Here is a 21924-nt window from a genome sequence, read left to right as displayed (position 1 = left end):
TAAAGTCACCAACAATTAGAGCTTTCTTAGTTGATAAGACTAATTTAGAAAGAAAATCGGCAAATTCGTTAAGAAATTCTGAGTAAGGACCAGGGGGTCGATAAACAGTAACCAGTTTAAACATACTATTTTTATCAGATGAACATTTAATGGTTATGTCAGAGATAAGAACTTCAAACGAGTTTGTTATGGGAGATGATTTTACAGTAAGACCTATGTCTTTATCATAAATTGCGGCTATTCCTCCACCACGACCGCTAAGACGTGGCTTATGTTCATAACTGTAACCCGGAGGAGATGCTTCATTTAAACCTAGATACTCATCAGGTCTAGCCCAGGTCTCGGTTAAACACAGGGCACTAAGACAATTATCTGTAATTATTTCATTTACAATTACTGTTTTGCATGCAAGTGACCTGATGTTTAGAAGTCCTAACTTTAGTTTAACTTTACTAGGGTTTTCATGATGCTCATTTAGATTAATTTTAATTAAGTTATTATGACATACTTTTTGAATTTGTTTTGGCTTACACCTGCCACGGTAAACAGACACAGTCTCAATGGTTTGTGACCTAAGGATTCCGGGTGACGTCCGATGGCGACTCGCAGACAGTCGGTTAGGCCTGTTAGTCTGCTGCCTGGTCTTGGCTCTGGATAGTCATTTAACACTATCTGCCGCTACACTAACGCGGTGGTAAAGCCTGTCACCTATGCTGCAAGAAATGCGAGCAGCACCCTCCCACGTGGGGTGGACACCATCCCGCTTCAAAAGACCAGGCCTTCCCTCAAAGGTGGACCAGTTATCTACAAAATCGATGCAGTTTTCTGAGCACCATTTAGACATCCAGCGGTTCAGCGACAACAACCTGCTGTAGGTTTCGCCACTGGGTCGAATCGGTAAGGGGCCAGAGCACACTACTGCCTCAGACATCGACCTAGCTAACTCACACACCTCTTTAACATTACTCTTAGTAACCTCAGACTGCCGTAAACGAACATCATTAGTGCCGACGTGGATAACAATCTTCGAAAATCTACGATTAGCATTAGCCAGCACTTTCAGGTTTGCTCTGATGTCAGGCGCCCTGGCCCCCGGAATACAAGTGACTATGGTTGCTGGTGTCTCTATGGGGGTTGCAATACGCACGTGTCGGAGCTGAGAATCTCCTATAACCAGAGCACTTACATTAACAGGCTTCTCAGCGGGTGGCTCACTGAGTGGGGAAAACCTGTTGGACACGTGCAACTGAGATGGTCGGTGCTTTTCCCTACGACTATGTCGCCGAGACGTCACCCAGTCGCCCCGCTGTGAGGGCTCTAATGCCGGAGTCTGGGGTTCTGTACCTGAACTGCTGGCATTCGGGACTGCTACAGCTGAATCTAAGCCCTCACTAGTAGTAGTCTGTTCTAACGCCCGAATGCGCCCTTCTAACACTGAGATCTTCTCCGTTAGACTAACCACTAATCTACACTTATCACATGTAAAGTTATCACTAAACACGGAGAAGGAATAACTGAACATATTACACTCGGAACATGGATACAAAGCTCCTGCTGGGGCCATAGTAACAAAGAAATGTACTTAGCTTTACAAGATGAGTTGGAGATGATGTTTATGTTGGATTCACCGGCGCTTCTGCTGGTAGTCACAGAAGAACGGCTTTAATTCCGGATGAAACAGGCGATGATGAGCTGGAATACAAAAACCACCAACCAAAGCAACACAAATGCGCTTCGTTCGGACAAAAGCGGCTGTAATTCTAAAGGAGAACGGTGTTATGCGCTGGTGTACAAAACAAATAAACGCGCTTCCTACGAACAGAAACGGTTATAACTCCCCACAAAACACAGGTGTTTTAAGAGCTGAAATACAGAACACAACCAAACACAAGCAACCAAACACAAACGCGCTTCGTTCGGACAAAAGCGGCTGTAATTCTAAAGGAGAACGGTGTTATGCGCTGGTGTACAAAACAAATAAACGCGCTTCCTACGAACAGAAACGGTTATAACTCCCCACAAAACAGAGGTGTTTTAAGAGCTGAAATACAGAACACAACCAAACACAAACGCGCTTCGTGCGGACCGAAAACGGTTTTAATTCTGGATAATTATGATGTTTATGCGCTGAAGTACAAAAACAAACAAAACCGGCTTCGTTCGGATGCCGGTAGCAGAAGTTTCCTAGTTTCCAACACAGCACGAATTTACGTTAGTAAACACAAGCGCTTTTTTACGATAAACAAAATAGAACTAAATCAACAACACACGGAAGATTAACGTATAAATTATATGTTTAAAACATACGTATATAAAAAGTTATTTAGCTAAAGGCTACAAACAAACAACTAGGCTAGCGGCTTCGTTCGGATGCCGGTAGCAGAAGTTTCCTAGTTTCCAACACAGAAGTTTCCTAGTTTCCAACACAGTGTCCACTCACTGTCCACTCTATTAGACACTCCTGCCTAGTCGGTCCACCTTGTAGATGTAAAGTCAGAGACGATCGCTCATCTATTGCTGCTGTTTGAGTCGGTCATCTTCTAGACCTTCATCAGTGGTCACAGGACGCTGCCCACGGGGCGCTGTTGGCTGGATATATTTGGTTGGTGGACTATTCTCAGCCCAGCAGTGACAGTGAGGTGTTTAAAAACTCCAGCAGCGCTGCTGTGTCTGATCCACTCATACCAGCACAACACACACTAACACACCACCACCATGTCAGTGTCACTGCAGTGCTGAGAATCATCCACCACCTAAATAATACCTGCTCTGTGGTGGTCCTGACCATTGAAGAACAGCATGAAAGGGGGGTAACAAAGCATACTGAGAAACAGATGGACTACAGTCAGTAATTGTAGAACTACAAAGTGTTTCTATATGGTAAGTGGATCTGATAAAATGGACAGTGAGTGTAGAAACAAGGTGTATGTACCCTGCATGCCACGCACAGTAGTGTCACTGAACCACTTTCTGACCACACGGACATACATGACTGTTCCAGTTACCCACATGTGTGTCCCAGTTACAAACATCTGTGTTGAGCTGGGAAATGTTTAGCTAGATGGTGGAATACCAGTCTGTCCAGAAGATGTCAGCACACCACCTCTCAAAGCTGGAGATCAGAGCTGTAGAACGATTCGTGTTTAGATTCATCCGGTCAGATTTGATTTGGTTTCAGCACGTAACTGGGTTGAGTTTAGCAATAAACAAACAAACAAACAAACAAGAAAAAGCAGGACACCATACACCCTCACACAAATGTCAAGCAGCCAATACAACTTCTGCACTGTCTTTGGGAAGTAGGACAAGACCAGAGTACTTAGAAGTTTGTTGGACATCCCGTCCAAAAATGTGGGTGTTAACATAAGTTGTCATTGTTATTTTTTCTTGTATTACTGCTTAAACTGTTTGGACGGTAAACACAGGCAGTTTTCCCCAGACATGATCTCATGAGACATCACAGTTGCCCCTTCGAGAAGGAACAATCCAGATGAAGCCACCTCGGATGGCATCATCTGTAAGGAAGGATCTGTTGTGGTCGTGCATCCTGACCTGCTGTTTCCTGTAAGCCAGGACATTGTGGATTTAGTCACAGACAGGAGGAGGAACCCAGTTTATCCAGTACCCTGGAATGATGTGAAAAGCAGAGCTGAAGTCTAAAACAGGAGTGCAAGAGCTACAGGATGTGGTCCGGGGGCCCAGATGATGACATTGTGAACAGCCCTGTTTGTTTTGTTTGCAAACAGCAGGGGGTCCTGAAGGCCACGAATCATGGTTTTGAGGTATTACAGATTGGAAACCGCTGCTATGTCTGCTGGATTCCTAAAATCTTTATTTTTATCACTGAAATGCTGCTGATCTGTAACCGAAAACCAAATTTAGAATTAAAAACTAGAAGAAACAAGGTATAAAGATAAAGAACGAAATGTACCGCATCTACTGTCCAGTATTAAGTGATCTGCCCTACAGATTGCACTTGAATTAGGTTGCCCTCAACAGCCATTTGTAGGGTCATTCTAAACCTGAAGTGTAGAAAAATGTTTACTATAAAGGGCATGATGTCACAGTGGTCATTCTAATGCACTTCAGGTTTTAAACTTCTGAAATTATATGAGGTATTTCAAGTCAGATTAAAAAATGGTGGTGGTGGCATCAAGCACAAGAAGATCAACACTGTAGTTGGTATCACAGTCAACAAACTAGCTCCTTCGAATGGTTAATACGTGTTTGTTTATTAGGATTTTAACGTCATGTTTTACACTTTGGTTACCTCGCAGACACGGAGAGAACATGCAAACTCCACACAGAAAGGACCCAGACCGCCCCACCTGGGGATCGAACCCAGGACCTTCTTGCTGTGAGGCGACAGCGCTACCCACCGAGCCACCGTGCCGCCCTAATAAGTGTAGAGGGGTTGCCTGACCAAGGCAGTGTGGCTGTAGTCTCATATTTTGTACTTCTCAGATATGTTCAGAGCCTGTAAGGTGATCTTGTGCTCCACTCCAGATCCGTATTCATCATGATTAGATTTGTGTAATGGTTTCTGACTTCATTTTGCTGAGTTCTTGGCTCAGCCTCCCCCCCTCCAAAAAAGAACAATAAGACAATAAGATTTAATAGTTAGCATGTCTTCCTATTTAAAAGTCTGCCTTCACCTCAGTAAACTAGCTGTGCTATTACCTGATATTGCAGATTTGTGTTTTTCCCACTGCAAGTTGGTAAATCAAAGCTGTATACACACATAATTTTATAGAAATGTATAAGGAAAAAAGTATATTGTGTTGTAAAACTGAAAGAACTCTGTACCAGAGGTGAAAGTAAAAGTGCATTGAAGCAACTAAAGTGCGTCACAATACCTCCACAAGAACTGAATCAAATGGTACGTACATTTCTCAAATACAGACTTTCAAGTTTTTTTATGTTATGGATTAAACTGAAATACTCTGGGCATGACTGCACTCGCTTTCAGTGCTATTAAAACCCTTTTTTTATATACACTGATCAGCCATAACATTAAAACCACCTCCTTGTTTCAACACACACTGTCCATTTTATCAGCTCCACTTACCATATAGAAGCACTTTGTAGTTCTACAATTACTGACTGTAGTCCATCTGTTTCTCTACATGCTTTGTTACCCCCTTTCATGCTGTTCTTCAATGGTCAGGACCCCCACAGGACCACCACAGAGCAGGTATTATTTAGGTGGTGGATGATTCTCAGCACTGCAGTGACACTGACATGGTGGTGGTGTGTTAGTGTGTGTTGTGCTGGTATGAGTGGATCAGACACAGCAGCGCTGCTGGAGTTTTTAAACACCTCACTGTCACTGCTGGACTGAGAATAGTCCATCAACCAAAAATATCCAGCCAACAGCGCCCCGTGGGCAGCGTCCTGTGACCACTGATGAAGGTCTAGAAGATGACCGACTCAAACAGCAGCAATAGATGAGCGATCGTCTCTGACTTTACATCTACAAGGTGGACCAACTAGGTAGGAGTGTCTAATAGAGTGGACAGTGAGTGGACACGGTATTTAAAAACTCCAGCAGCGCTGCTGTGTCTGATCCACTCATACCAGCACAACACACACTAACACACCACCACCATGTCAGTGTCACTGCAGTGCTGAGAATGATCCACCACCTGAATTATACCTGCTCTGTGGGGGTCCTGACCATTGAAGAACAGCATGAAAGGCGGTAACAAAGCATGTAGAGAAACAGATGGACTACAGTCAGTAATTGGACACTCCAGAAGCCAAACTAGCCTCTTAAGACTAAGGAAACTGACAACCATCCCTACTCTCCCTCACATTTACTTTGCAAAGCAGTGGAATGTTCTGGAAAACTTTCTCAGATAATTTGTTTGGCATGTTGACTCGATTCAAACATAATTTTCAAAAAACGTAGCTTCTTAACTTCTCACTTTTATATTTATTCACCCTGTGTTGTAAGTTCACAGCTATTTTCTTTCTGGTGGTTTAACGTTTGTCCTCATTCAACCTCCACCGAAACACTAAATCTCTGGAAAGTCTCCTGACTGGTCAGAAAACGCACACGAGTCATCAGAAATAATGTTTTACTGGTTTACAGAAGGGAGGTTTAACATGAACACTACTGAAGTTCTCCGGTAAAGCTGAAGGGAATTTTTGTTGAGGGTCGAAATTTGACACCGTGCTGTTTTTATGGCACTGACAGGCATTCGGCTCGTTTCAGTGAATCATATTAGTTGACTCACAAGAGTCAACTGCTTCGACTCCCAACCGCCTCGTTCGTTCGCGTTGACACACTTACACTGGCCACTTCATTTGGAACACCATTCCAACCCAGGGTAGGACTCTGTCTGCTCATGGAAAAGCCTTAATAAGCCACAGAAGACTTGGGAAACGTTTCGTTGATTATTTTGGCTTGCTCGTTGGCTGTAGATCAGGTGAGAAAGGAGGCCAGTGAAGTAGACTGAACTCGTTTTCATGGTCATGGAGCCAGACACATTATTATGCAGCGCTGTTGCCTCACAGCAAGAAGGACCTAGGTTCGATTCCCTGACCGTGCAACAAGGGTTTCCTCCGGGTGCTCCGGTTTCCTCCCACACGGTGGCTAAGTGGGTAGCACTGTCGCCTCACAGCAAGAAGGTCCTGGGTTCGATCCCCAGGTGGTGCGGTCCTGGTCCTTTCTGTGCGGAGTTCTACCTGCATGTTCTCCCTGTGTTCTTGTGGGTTTCCTCCGGGTGCTCCGGTGTCCTCCCACAGTCCAAAAACATGCCACCAGGCTAATTGGAAACACTGAATTGTCCTATAGATACCTAGCCACTAGATGCACAAAACTAGTGCACTGTAGTGCCGGTCCCAAGCCCGGATAAATAGGGAGGGTCGTGTCAGGAAGGGCATCCGGCGTAAAAATTGTGCCAAATCGATGCTGATCACGATCCGCCGAGAGCCGACCCCGTAACCGAACGGTACAAAGGCTGAGGAAGAAGCTCCGGTTCCCTCTTACAAGTCTAAAGACATGCAGTCTGGCCAATTGCAGCTACCAAAAGTTGCCCTGTGTGTGTCTGCCCTGTGATAGACTGGCAACCTGTCTGGGGCATTTCATGCATTTTGCCTAATAAATCAGACCCACCGCAGTGGCCAAACAGTCAATGAATGAATGAATGAACATTATTATGCTCTGTGTCATAGTTAACGAAGAGAAGATTCCATACACAATACACCACCACCGCTGGCAGTTCACAGAGACACGTACCATCCAATCTGACAGCTTAACTTTCCGAATCCACGTGCTCAAAGCTTGTAGAGATGTATTCAGTAGAGATGTATCCAAAAGACTTTCAGCTGTAATTGCTGCTAAAGGTGCTTTTATAAAGTACTAAATAAAGGGTCTGAATACTTTTGTGAATAAGAATAGAACAGAATGCCTTTATTTGTCACATATACACATACAGTTGTACAGCACAAGCAAACTCTTTCTTCAAATATCCCAACTTGTTTGGACGTTGGGGTCAGAGCGCAGGGTCAGCCATCGTACACGCCCCTGGAGCCGAGAGGATTAAGTAAGGGCCTTGCTCAAATCCACAGCAGAATAAAAGGTGCAAAACGTCAAGGGGTCTAAATAGTTTCTAAATCCAGTGTACTGATGTGTGATGAGGAAAACACAAAGGAGGGGGTTTGGAATAATTTGTGGTTTCTCCAAACTACACCTAGGGTTGATTTGGAGCTGCCAACCTACCCACTGCAAATTTAAAAGGTTAAAGGTACTTTGAAACTGAAAAAACAAAGGGTCATCAGCCCACCTTACCAGCTGTGCCAACCAACCTTGCATTCCATTTATTCATTAATCCGTTTGAATAGATTTCCATCATACAGTTGTCAGAAAGGAACATGTACATAGAGCCTCATTCTGGTCAGAGTCGCACGAGGTCCTAGGTCTCAAGGACTCATGTTGCTGTTTAGCACCCAGTTCATGAGCTGCTTTTATGACACAAAAGCCTCGGTGTCTGACCATTTGATTCTTGACTTGATTCTTTTACCGACTCCCAACGCTGACCAAAAGAGCCGACTCAGGGAATCGACTCTTTCGCGTACAGCAAATCACTGTAGTCGTAGCCGCCGCAGCCTTTGTTCAGAGTTTCGCGTCTTTGCTTCTCGTTTGGATCATTAACGCAACTTGTGGAGAGGTATTGTTTTGTTTTATGTACACACCAACTTATTTAAGCTAAAATATACAATCATTTTTAAGTTTTTGATATGTTTGGCACGGTGTGATTAACGGGCTGATGTTTTTTTTTTTCCACCAGAGCATTAGGACGGACCTGAGCATCCCGAAATCCTTCATGTTTTATTATTTCTTCATCAGGACGGGACGCATTATTCCTCACCACTGCTGGATGATGTAAAAGCGCCTCAGTTTGCTGTCAGGAGTGTTTTTGTTTTTTGCACAAGTCAAGAAAACCATGGCACACTCTTCCAGCACTTGGGTTTTGCACTTGGCTGTTTTGGGAGTTTTGCTTTTCACCCTGGCTTCTGTAACACAGGGGCAAGCTGAGGATGAAGAGAGGTCCTGCCAGGGTGCCTTCGACCTGTATTTCGTCCTGGACAAGTGAGTACTTGGTATTTTGTTATGTATTGATAACAGTAAAGCTTAAGTGATGCCAGATCTTTGGAAAAATGCGCCCCCACGGGCGAAAACTGGACCAGTGACGCAACTGTGACTGAACAGGAGACAAACTAGACCCAGTGAACTGATTTCCAGTAAGAAGGCTCAGTGACACAGTTCCTGGCTTTGATTCTTGCTTTTTTAGTTGGTTTGGACTGTTTTTACTGTAAGAAGGTCCTGAGTTCGATCCCCAGGTGGGGCGGTCCGGGTCCTTTCTGTGTGGAGTTTGCATGTTGTCTCCGTGTCTGCGTGGGTTTCCTCCGGGCGCTCAGATTTCCTCCCACAGTCCAAATACGTGCAAGTGAGGTGAATTGGAGATCTTAAATCGTCCATGACTGTGTTTGATATAATCTTGTGAGCTGATGAATCTTGTGTAATGAGTAACTACCGTTCCTGTCATGAATGTAACCAAAGTGTAAAACATGACGTTAAAATCCTAATAAACAAACAAACTGTGTCCATACAGGTTTCTCCAAGCATTATTTATTTACTCGGAAAAATATGCAGAAGGTGGATTGGCTACCCCTTGCGTGTTGCCCTGTGGTGGATTCGGACCCATCTCGACCCCAAGCAGAACTAATCTTGCGCCTATGTGTGCTATTCTCACTGTTTGACGATGAAACGTTGAAACCGTTAATATCGTAACCTAGATGGATCACATGGATGCTTATTTAAAACGGGCTGCAAAACTGTTTTTACATTTTTATGTGAAAGAATTAGAGGGAGATTTACGTCCTACAGGACTCCACATTATTCTGATTTTAGAGATTGTTTCCTCTTGCAGAACAGTACTGGTGCCACTGGTTTAATGCCTATCATCATTAATAACCATCACCTTGTGTTTTGGAAGCTCTGCTATTCAGAACATCACAACATGACCGTGCAACCTTTGGTTGTTGATTGGACTCAGCTGTATGGAACACTGTGAGCTGTATGTGTCCCTGTTGGATGCGAAGTGGAGTCCAAACTTTTGTTTGCATATGCAGCAACTGCAGCAACAAACTGGGTTTACTGGTTATAGATTACCGCAATATTCCAGATTCCATGTGGTTATATTTATTAGTTACATTTTTATCCAAAGTGATTTACAATTATTCTTGAATACAACTTGAGCAATTGAGGGTGAAGAGCCTTACCCACGGGCCCAACAGTGTCACCTTCGGATTGCTGGTCAGGTATCTTATAACAGTAAAACCACCTCCTTGTTTCTACACTCACTGTCCCACTGACATGGTGGTGGTGTGTTAGTGTGTGTTGTGCTGGTATGAGTTGATCAGACACAGCAGCGCTGCTGGAGTATTTAAACACCGTGTCCACTCACTGTCCACTCTATTAGACACTCCTACCTAGTCGGTCCACCTTGTAGATGTAAACTCAGAGACGATCGCTCATCTATTGCTGCTGTTTGAGTCGGTCATCTTCTAGACCTTCATCAGTGGTCACAGGATGCTGCCCACGGGGTGCTGTTGGCTGGATATTTTTGGTTGGTGGATGATTCTCAGTCCAGCAGTGACAGTGAGATGTTTAAAAACTCTGAGAATGATCCACCATCCAAATAATACCTGCTCTGTGGGGGTCCTGTGGGGGTCCTGACCATTAAAGAACAGCATGAAAAGAGCAAACAAAGCATGTAGAGAAACAGATGGACTACAGTCAGTAATTGTAGAGCTACAAAGTGCTTCTATATGGTAAGTGGAGCTGATAACATGGACAGTGAGTGTAGAAACAAGGAGGTGGTTTTAATGTTATGGCTGATCAGTGTAGTTCACAGTTTTAGAACGAGTCGACCCAGCGTTGCTCATAAACGGCTGACGTTTCTTCTATGTCCTTCTCTTCTGTGGTTGATCTCTCTCTGTCCTAACATCTGGTTTTGTGATCCTGCCTGGTTTGTTTTTATAACATAGTGTGCACTGATGGCCTGACTGGATCAGATTCAACAATCTATTTAATGAAAGGTTCCGAACCGGCCTCGTTGTTATGAATATGGACCCTGGATCACCTCAATTCTCTCTCTCTCTCTCTCTCTCTCTCTCTCTCTCTCTCTCTCTGTGTTTATGTAATGATGTACAGGAGGGTTGGGAAAAGTTGGATAAGATTTGCTGAATAAGCAGTTCAGACGATTACAGCTTCATTCCTTGTGGTCTGTTTTTTCCCCACTCCAGCAGTCCAGAGGATTTACATCCCAGGTTTACGTTCCAGAGAAACCTATTTTCTCATGACATGTTCCTCACTGACATGGAGGATGTTTAAAATAAGTTATGGGGTTTGGGGGCTACAAGTATCTGTGCCTTGCTGTTTGACACAGACTCCAAAGTCTGAAAACATCTATCCATTAGGGGTGGGCGATATAATATCGTTCACGATAATACCGGTATAGTTCGATAACATTCGATATGATTTTTTTGCCATATCGCGTTATTGTTCGCAATCGCACGTCACTCGCTCTCAAGCGCGTAACAGTGAAATAATGGCGACCAATGCAGAGAGTCGTACTGGAGTTAGTACTGAGGACGAACTAGTCCCTACAAGGGGCGCTACATCACTAGTGTGGAAGTTTTTCGGATACAGAAGGTCAGACTCCAAACAAACGGCTGTAATTTGCAAAACGTGCAGAAATACTGTGACGACAAACGGTGGCAACATCAAATTTATTTCACCACCTAAAGCAAAAGCACCGGCGTGAGTACGAGGAGCGTCGGTCACTGCGTGAGGACGAGAATGATGTGAGAACAAAAATTGTCAGTGAACAAACACAGAATACACAGGATACCACACAGGTTACCACACAGGTTACCATTTGAGAATGTTTAAAACACAAAAGCGCTAAGCGGAACGCTTTCCTTCACGTATGAGCATGGAAACTGAATCACTGAGTCAATGAGTCAGAAACGACTCTTTTCAGATGAATTATTCATTGGAATCGAATCAGAAAACTGTGCTCTTATCTGTGGTAAAGATTCGTTCGTTTTGCTGACTCTGTGGGCAAAACAACTCCGATTCAAGAGATTCAGATGTATAAACCAATCAGAGCTTCGAATTCAGATTCTGGGCGGAATTTCAAGCTCTCTCTTCATTGGTTGCTGTATAATTGACAGATAAGTGATATCGTATCGTATCGTATATAGCCACTTCTCAAAAGCTTATGGAGATATGAGTTTTTTAGCCATATCGCACAGCCCTACTGGAAGTGATGCTTCATTTAACGTACATTTAGTAACATTTGTACCTTAGATTTCCTGACTGTCTGCAAAACAAAAGTGTTTTTAAAATAAAGGTTTTAAAAAAGTGTTCTTATATATCGCTAGTAAATATTGTTTATTTAAAGATATTATTTAAAGGCCATATCGCCCACCCCTACTATGAATTACTTAAAAACAGTAACAACATGGTTTGTAATGTCAGGAGTCAAAATGAAGTGGATTAGAATGTGCAAATGTTTTAGGGTTAGTTTAGCAGTTAGCTTAGCTTGCTACAACAAACCTTAAACACATAAAGTTCATTTTGGAGCGTTTAACAGAATTATTAAAGCCTGCATGCTCAGATCAGTACAATCAAAGCTAAATTGCTGGCTGAATACCTTCCGTTTTCAGACTGACCCCGGCTACACCAGAAACAAAAGTAGCCGGGGTCAGTCTGATGTCCTCCGTATTATTGGGTGTTGTTTTGGAATGCTTCAAATGTCCCCCTCAATATACTGAGGTAAAAAGTATATAAACATATCCCACTCACTAGCTTTGCTTAATCGTAGGACCCGCCAGTGTTCCCATCAGTTTCTGATATGGCAGGAAACACACTCCCCCCATCCTGGTAGGTTTGTGTTTAATTCATGGCTATGGCCTTGTTGGATTTTATACTTCGTTTGGTTCCATCACAGTTAAATCAATTAAGGTTTTAAGCTTGTGTGCTGTAGACACGATCCTGACTAACCACCGTCATGCCCGTCTTTTTGGGGGTTATGGCAGAGATGGGGATTCGAGTCACACAGCGACGTCAGACTCGACTCTGACTCGTTTCAAATGACTCGGACTCATGACTCGTGAACAACAAGAGTCTTTAGCGTCAGCACGTGTTAACATTAGTTACGTGTGATAATTATATATATGTAATTATTATTATTATTATAAATATTCTGCTCTCTAATAATAATAATAATAATAATAACGCTCCGGCCGTCTGAACCCACAACACACGATGTGTAAATGTTCCAGCCAGCTTCCGGTGTAGTGATGAAGCGTCGCTCCCTACTCCCTACACACTCTGAAGTTCACTTCATTTAAACATTCTCGTTACCTTTGGATCGGAATCTCACTTAAAATGGTGGAATACCCTACGTAGTGCACTTCACAGGAACGACCAGGGTGAATGGAACGCTCCTACAGAATCGGTGCTGATGGTTGAAAGACGCTTTCTGAACCAATCAGAGCTTCTGATTGTAATTGTTAGTAAGAAATGCTGTTATTTGTATTTATTCGGTTTGCGTCACACAGATGACGCGGTAATGAAACGCTCGATCGGCTTTCTAACCACTTCCTGTTTTACTTCACCACCGGGAAAAGTTTGGAGGTTTTTAATTATAAGCACATTTACAAAATAACGGATTCTGTTCCTAATGGGACGCACGCTGATAAATGTAATAGCATCTGGAAGAACAGAAGCTCAGGTAAGCAGCGGTTATGATGGTTTTTGCTGTGTTTGGGATTTTGGCCGCTGTGCCGTGATTTATCGAGCGCTTTTGTTCTGTAATGAAAACAAAACGTATCAGTTGAAGCTTTTAACTGGAACCTTCTTGTTACAGAAATTACATTCATTTACACAATGAGGAGGAAAGTAAAGACACGAAGTAAAACGGCTAAATACACTCGCTAATCTGTTGTTGTTTTTATCTGAATTTACAGATTATTTCTTTATTTCTACGCTACATTTCCAATATATGTTTTGTGGAGATTATATTGACTCGTGACTCGACTCGGACTCGTATTTTGTGACTTGTGAACATCTCTGGGTTATGGAAGTGGCCACCCTATTGAAGTCCCTTCTACGCGTCCTCTCGGTTGCCGCAGTTCTGACCTAAACATTCATCTCTTTGAACGTGCCAGTGCGTTACGTCACCCGGTTCGCCACGGCTGTAAAGTCTAAATTCACTCCGGACAGAGCGTTTATGTAGAGCACGTGTAGAGTTCCAGATGATGGGCCACGATTGAGTTCAAAGAGCCCAAGTTGAAAGGTTTTGGAGACCTTGTTAAATGTTCCCATACTGTACGGCTCCTCAAAATATAAACACGAGAGCGTCAGCGAAGGAAAGGTCGTGCCGTGGAGGAGCGCCAACCTTCCACATGACGAGAGGAACAGAGAGACAGGAGCTGTTACTGGAAAATGTCTTACAGAAAGTTGGACTCCAAGCCCTCGGTCTGTAAGTAGGTCAGTGATTGACTACATCACTGGTCCCAGCATCAGTTCTGGCTGATCCGGGCAACACGTCAAGTTTATTGGTGTTCCAGCAAGCTGGTGATCTGTTAAACAAGATTTGCAGTGTGTCTGTGGGAATTTGTGTCCATTTGGTGGACAGAGCTTGGATGAGAACGCCTGGCCTGCAGTTAACCTAATTCATCCCAAAATCATAACTGTTCCTTTATGCCAGACCTTCAAAAGCACAGGGGCTAATATAGAGGAAAACACCTTCCCTAAACTGTTTATGTAATTAGAAAGCATTTATGTACACAATATGGCCATAAGTATGTGGACACTCACTCACTGTCTTAACAGCTTATCCAATCAGGGTCGCGCGGGAATTGCTGGAGCCTATCTCCGCTTTTCAATGGGCGCAAGGCACATAGTAACACCCTGGACAGGGCGCCGGTCCACACACACACATGTACACACACCCATTCACCTATAGGGCAATTCAGTGTCTCCAGTTAACCTGACTGCATGTTTTTGGACTGTCGGAGGAAACCCGGAACCCCTGGAGGAAAGCCCCACAGACACAGGGAGAACATGCAAACTCCACACAGATCGAACCCAGGACCTTCTTGCTGTGAGGCGACAGTTCTACTGCCCAGTATGTGGACACCTTTTTATTATTAAGTTATAATAAGTTCAGGTGTTTCAGCCACACTCTGCTTTCTGGTGTGTAAAAATATCTATAAAAATGCTTCAAAACTTTGTCACAACAGTTTAGGGAAGGTCCTTTCCTGTTCCCGCATGACTGTGCCACTGTGCAGAAATCATGGACCATAAAGACAGGGTTCGAAAAGTTTGATGTTTGGAAAGAGCGGCCTGTACAGAGTCGTTATGGTGGAATAGTGGAGTCCATCTGTATTACCCCCCATGGTTTTCAATTAAAATGTGATAAATCACAGTCCTGCCACAGCAGGCTGCCACTGTTGGACCCTTGAGCAAGTCCAGTAACGCTCACTTGCTTAGATTGTATCATGTATTTACATTTACATTTCCGGCATTTATAGGCCGCCTTTATCCAAAGATGTGCAGTAGTGTGACTGTATACAGTCTGAGCAATTAAGGGGTTAAGGGCCTTGCTCAAGGGCCCAACAGCAGCAATCTGACAGTATTGGGACTTGAACCAGTGACCATCTGCTTACTAGTCCAGTTACCTTAGCTATTCCCCTGCTGCTTGCACCACTCCCACACTGGTTGAGGAGTACCACAGACTAGCACCCACATCGTCCTACAAGAGTGAAGTTAAAAGACGTGTCTACACCCCAACCAGTGGTGGATTCTCATGGTGTGAAGGGTCCCGCTACACCCTGCGTGTTCTTTCACCAGACCTGCACCGACAATGAGGAGAAACCTCAGTCGTCCTTTCCTCCCTCAGACACAGCCAGAGACTCAAACTCAGGGCTCGACCCCAGTGCTACGAGAGGGGATGGGTAAAACTGTTTACCCATGCCCACGTCCTCATACTTTTGGCCATATATGGTGTCCTGTAAATTTAAGTTCCGGCAGTTCTAACTGATACCCAAGTACATTTAAGATTCATGTTTCTGCTCATCACGTTCTTCTCCAGATTTAATAGACTCCGCCGAAATCCAAACCTTCCCATATTTCCCATCTCAGTCAATTAAATTAAGATCGAAGCAGGATCAAGTCTCATAAAAATAGCCACTTCCTACCCAAAACAATGTTTGTACAGGTGAAGAAACTGCTAGCGAGGCATCAATCCTGGGAATGCTGCTACCTCAGAGAAGCTCCATCCTCCAAGAAAAACAGCTTCTATTGTGAGCTCGGGAAGGTGAAGTTAAAAACACTGAGAGATCCTTCAGTCCGACTCTCACGGTCTGGCTCGTCTTTTTGTTGACCTGGTCGAAAAATACCACCGTCCACTGACAGGTTACAACCGGCGGTTCAGCGAGACTGTAAGCGTTAGCATTCGAGGAAGAAGGAAGGATCACACAAACATTAACTTTATAATTTGAATTAAAATCAACACGTTCTTTGACATTTTTACCTTTAAAAATCAATGAAACTGCCATTAGGTCCTAAATTAATAATATGTTAAACATGATTTCTACAAATCTGTAGCTTGCATAGACATCTAAAGTACCATTAAGATCACGTGTCAAACTCAAATCCGGCGAGAGCTTTAAAGATCTCCCACAATGCATGCCGATTTTGTGACTTGCAGAGTGACTGCATCGCACCACTAGATGGCAGTGTTTTCACATCAGCTCAGTTGACTCTCTGAAGTGCTCAGTTGACTCTGGAAAGTGCTCAGTTGATTCTAAGAAAAGCTCAGTTGACTCTGGAAAGTGTTCAGTTGACTCTCTGAAGTGCTCATTTGACTCTCTGAAGTGCTCAGTTGACTCTAAGAAAAGCTCAGTTGACTCCTGGAAGTGCTCAGTTGACTCTCTGAAGTGCTCAGTTGACTCCTGGAAGTGCTCTGTTGACTCTCTGAAGTGCTCAGTTGACTCTGGAAAGTGTTCAATTGACTCTCTGAAGTGCTCATTTGACTCCTGGAAGTGCTCAGTTGACTCTTGTAAGGGCTCAGTCTTTACTTCTTCAAGATATTCATTCACACTCATAAAATTGTTTCATCTAATTCACACAAAAAGTTGACTTAAAAATCAATGAAAATTGAGCACTGAGCAACTGAGCACTCTCTGAAGTGCTCAGTTGACTCTAAGAAAAGCTCAGTTGATTCTCTGAAGTGCTCAGTTGACTCTTGTAAGTGCTCAGTTGACTCTAAGAAAAGCTCAGTTGACTCTCTGAAGTGCTCAGCTGATTCTAAGAAAAGCTCAGTTGACTCTCTGAAGTGCTCAGTTGACTCTAAGAAAAGCTCAGTTGACTCTCTGAAGTGCTCAGCTGACTCTAAGAAAAGCTCAGTTGACTCTCTGAAGTGCTCAGTTGATTCTAAGAAAAGCTCAGTTGACTCTCTGAAGTGCTCAGCTGATTCTAAGAAAAGCTCAGTTGACTCTTGTAAGTGCTCAGTTGATTCTAAGAAAAGCTCAGTTGACTCTCTGAAGTGCTCAGTTGATTCTAAGAAAAGCTCAGTTGACTCTTGTAAGTGCTCAGTTGATTCTAAGAAAAGCTCAGTTGACTCTCTGAAGTGCTCAGTTGATTCTAAGAAAAGCTCAGTTGACTCTTGTAAGTGCTCAGTTGATTCTAAGAAAAGCTCAGTTGACTCTCTGAAGTGCTCAGTTGATTCTAAGAAAAGCTCAGTTGACTCCTGAAGTGCTCAGCTGACTAAGAAAAGCTCAGTTGACTCTCTGAAGTGCTCAGTTGATTCTAAGAAAAGCTCAGTTGACTCTCTGAAGTGCTCAGCTGATTCTAAGAAAAGCTCAGTTGACTCTCTGAAGTGCTCAGTTGACTCTAAGAAAAGCTCAGTTGACTCTCTGAAGTGCTCAGCTGACTAAGAAAAGCTCAGTTGACTCTCTGAAGTGCTCAGTTGATTCTAAGAAAAGCTCAGTTGACTCTCTGAAGTGCTCAGCTGATTCTAAGAAAAGCTCAGTTGACTCTTGTAAGTGCTCAGTTGATTCTAAGAAAAGCTCAGTTGACTCTCTGAAGTGCTCAGTTGATTCTAAGAAAAGCTCAGTTGACTCTTGTAAGTGCTCAGTTGATTCTAAGAAAAGCTCAGTTGACTCTCTGAAGTGCTCAGTTGACTCTAAGAAAAGCTCAGTTGACTCTCTGAAGTGCTCAGTTGACTCTTGTAAGGGCTCAGTCTTTACTTCTTCAAGATATTCATTCACACTCATAAAATTGTTTCATCTAATTCACACAAAAAGCCCCCCCCCCCCTCCCCCCCCAGCAGATTAAAGAACCAAGTTCAGGTACGAGGGATCTCCGGATTCTGCAGGGAGAAATGACACCCACTTAGAAATCACTCACAGTTACAAAGATCATGTTATCAGCTCCACTTACCATATAGAAGCACTTTGTAGTTCTACAATTACTGACTGTAGTCCATCTGTTTCTCTACATGCTTTGTTACCCCCCTTTCATGCTGTTCTTCAATGGTCAGGACCCCCACAGAGCAGGTATTATTTAGGTGGTGGATGATTCTCAGCACTGCAGTGACACTGACATGGTGCTGGTGTGTTAGTGTGTACAACCAAAGATATCCAGCTAACAGCGCCCCGTGTGCAGCGTCCTGTGACCACTGATGAAGGTCTAGAAGATGACCGGCTCAAACAGCAGCAATAGATGAGCGATCGTCTCTGACTTTACATCTACAAGGTGGACCGACTAGGTAGGAGAGTCTAATAGAGTGGACAGTAAGTGGACACGGTATTTAAAAACTCCACTCATACCAGCACAACACACACTAACACACCACCACCATGTCAGTGTCACTGCAGTGCTGAGAATCATCCACCACCTAAATAATACCTGCTCTGTGGGGGTCCTGTCGGGGTCCTGACTATTGAGGAACAGGGTGAAAGCAGGCTAAAAAGGTATGTAGAGAAACAGATGGACTACAGTCAGTAATTGTAGAACTACAAAGTGCTTCATGATTTGTTCAGTCAGTTTCAGAAAGAAATTTGGTGATATGTCTGGCTTTAAGACCTCAACCCTTAGCGCAGTAAATCTCAGCAGCACTATTTTCGGCTTGGACTCTTTGATACTGGACTAACTTCACTTCCTATTTGTCACCAGTGAATCAGCAGTTACCCCCTGAGTGTGTGGTGCCAGGAAACGTCTGCCGATTTTACAGCTCGCCTGGAGTCAAATCACAGAGAGGGAGCAAAACTGAAAGGGGCCCTGTGTGGGAACAGCTGCCCCTATTTCTGTCTTTGGTGTTCGAACAGAGGGGCGTCTTGTTAGGTCTGAAAACGACATTGGCGCAAAGCATTGGCATTCTGTAGAACCGTGCCTCAGGCAGTAGGAGTCACTGTTGCAGGAGCGATGAGGAGCAACCTCATCTGACCTTTACTTCATCAAACCTGAGTCTTGGTGGTGGTGGGCGGGTGCTCAGTGGCTTAGCGATCTAATGTGCTAGCTCATCACTGATTAGATCTTAAGCTGTGCTGTCCACCTGGACGAGCATCCAACAGACAGTAGTGCGGCCTCTGCCGTCTGGTTGAGCCACCAGTTCAAGAGGTGAATGATTCACACAACAGCATAGCGAGGCTCTCCGTACATGATACGGCTCTCTTTGAGACTCGTGACTCACCTAAGTGCTCAGTTGACTCTTGGAAGTGCTGAGTTGAGTCTCTGGAGTGCTCAGTTGACTCTCGAAGGTGCATAGTTGACTGTCAGAAGTGCTCAGTTGACTCTTAAGTGCTTAGTCAATCCTTGGAAGTGCTCAGCTGACTCTTAGGAGTGCTCAGTTGACTCTCGGAAGTTCTCAGTTGACACTTGAGTACTCAGTTGACTCTTGGAAGTGCTCACTTGACTCTTGGAAGTGCTCAGTTGACTCTCTTTGGTGCTCAGTTGACTCTCCCGAGTCCTCAGTTGACTCTCTTAGGTGCTCGGTTGACTCTTGAGTACTCAGTTGACACTCAGAAGTGCTCAGTTGACTCTACGAAATGCTCAGTTGACTCTCTTAAGTTCTCAGTTGACTCTCGAAGGTGCATAGTTGACTGTCAGAAGTGCTCAGTTGACTCCTCAAAGTGCTTAGTTGACTCTTGGAAGTGCTCACTTGACTCTTAAGTGCTTAGTCAATTCTTGGAAGTGCTCAGTTGACTCAGAAGTGCTCAGTTGACTCTTGAGTACTCAGTTGACTCTTGAGTACTCAGTTGACTCTTTGAAGTGCTCAGTTGACTCTCTGAAGCGCTCATTTGACTTTCTGAAGTGCTCAGTTGACTCTCGAAGGTGCATAGTTGACTCTGAAGTGCTCAGTTAACTTTTAGAAGTGCTCAGTTGACTCTTGGAAGTGCTCAGTTGACTGTTTGAAGTGCTCAGTTGACTCTCTGAAATGCACAGTTGACTCCTAAGTACTCAGTTGTCAGTTTTTAGAAGTGCTTAGTTGACTCTTAGGTGCTCAGTTGACTCTAGGAAATGCTCAGTTGACTTTTGAGTACTCGGTTGACTCTCTTAGATGCTCAGTTGACTCTCTTAGGTGCTCGTTTGACTCTCTTAGGTGCTCAGTCGACTCCTAAGTATTCAGTTGACTCTCTGAAATGCACAGTTGACTCCTAAGTACTCAGTTGTCAGTTTTTAGAAGTGCTTAGTTGACTCTTAGGTGCTCAGTTGACTCTAGGAAATGCTCAGTTGACTTTTGAGTACTCGGTTGACTCTCTGAGATGCTCAGTTGACTCTCTTAGGTGCTTGTTTGACTCTCTTAGGTGCTCAGTCGACTCCTAAGTATTCAGTTGACTCTCTGAAGTGCTCAGTTGACTCTTGAGTGCTCAGTCGATTCCTGGATGAGGTCAGATGACTCTCTGAAGTGCTCAGTCTTGACTTCATCTGCATCTCCGATGACCCGAAGTTTCAGAACACTGGTCTTTGTTGGTTGCTGCTGTTATTTAAATTAAAAGCACATACCTGTATGTGTTTATGACTGTTTTTTTATTTCTCTCCACAGGTCAGGAAGTGTTAAACACCACTGGCATGAGATCTACTCCTTCGTCGAGCATTTGGCTGAGAAGTTTATCAGGTACGTTTGAGCTCATATTGAGATTTTAAAAGGGACCAGACGCTTACATGGTAATGTGTGTTGTTGGGTTTTGTGGCAGCAGTTTCCTGTTCTAGCATAGGTGACCCCCTGTGCACCATGATCTATAAAGATATGGTTTACACTGCTCTAAGCCTTTGAGATGAATTGTGAGCCAGATCTTCTCCTCCAGCATCATTACAACAGCTCCTAGTATTGCAATCACTCAATCACTTGCAGAAACCAGTGAATTCTCAGGACTGCCATGCATTCATCTATAGTTTGCACTGTATCTTGACAAGGTTGTGCCGGACCCAGGGCTCTCTTAAGTATATTCAAACGTAATTTAACTAGAGCTTGGGTGAGCTTGTCTCAGCCAGAGTTTGCAAATGCAAATGGAATTGGACATGTCCAGACTGCTTGGAGGCTTGGTCAAGTTGATTTAAAGCAGAATATGCAAACAAAGAACCAACTTTATTGTAAGGGAAGCATCCACAGAAGTTGAGTGACTCAGTCTTGATGGAATAGTTAATACTTTATGAGGCTCAAGGGAGCTCTCTGAAGTGCTCAGTCTGCTCTCAGAATGGTTAGTCATCTCTCGGAAGTGCTTAATAAGCTCTCTGACGTGCTCAGTTGGCTCTCTGACATGCTAGGTTGACTCTCTGAAATGCTTAGTTGACTCTTGAACAAGCTTGATTGACTCTCTACGGCGCGCAGTTGACTCTCTTAAATGCTCACCTCACTCTCTCAAGTGCTCAGCTGACTCTCAGAAGCGCTCAGTTGATTTTCAGAAGTGCTTAGGTGACTCTCTGAAGTCCTCAGTTGACTCTTAAATGCTCACCTAAATCTCTCAAGTGATTGGGTGACTCTCTGAAGTCCTCATTTGACTCATAGAAGTGATCATTTGACTACCTGAAGTGCTCAGTAGACTCTCTGAAGTGCTTATTTGACTCTCTTAAATGCTCAGCTGAATCTCTCAAGTGCTTAGGTGACTCTCTGAAGTGCTCATTTGACTCTTAGAAGTGTTCATTTGACTACCTGAAGTGCTCATTTGACTCTTAGAAGTGTTCATTTGACTACCTGAAGTCCTTATTTGACTCTCTGAAGTGCTTAGTTGACTCTCGGAAGTGCTCATTTGACTCTCTTAAATGCTCAGTTAACTACTTGAAGTGCTCAGTTGACTCTCAGAAATGCTCAGTTGACTTGCAGGTGCTTTGTTGTC

General features: G+C 43.8%; 1 protein-coding gene across 1 annotated transcript in view; it reads left to right on the top strand.

Moving 5' to 3' along the window:
* The first annotated feature begins 8450 nt into the window (after positions 1-8450).
* Positions 8451-21924, top strand: part of antxr1c (ANTXR cell adhesion molecule 1c) — a 43763-nt gene continuing 30289 nt past the window's right edge. Inside the window, exons 1-2 of the mRNA XM_063004022.1 lie at positions 8451-8596; positions 20634-20705. Coding sequence (XP_062860092.1) covers positions 8451-8596; positions 20634-20705 — 218 coding nt within the window. The remainder of the gene's footprint in view (positions 8597-20633; positions 20706-21924) is intronic.

The sequence above is a fragment of the Trichomycterus rosablanca genome, chromosome 10 (genome assembly GCF_030014385.1).
Source record: "Trichomycterus rosablanca isolate fTriRos1 chromosome 10, fTriRos1.hap1, whole genome shotgun sequence".
NCBI classification, from domain to species: domain Eukaryota; kingdom Metazoa; phylum Chordata; class Actinopteri; order Siluriformes; family Trichomycteridae; genus Trichomycterus; species Trichomycterus rosablanca.
The sequence above is the reverse complement of the archived record's forward strand: the minus strand, read 5'-3'. Positions and strand labels throughout refer to the sequence as shown.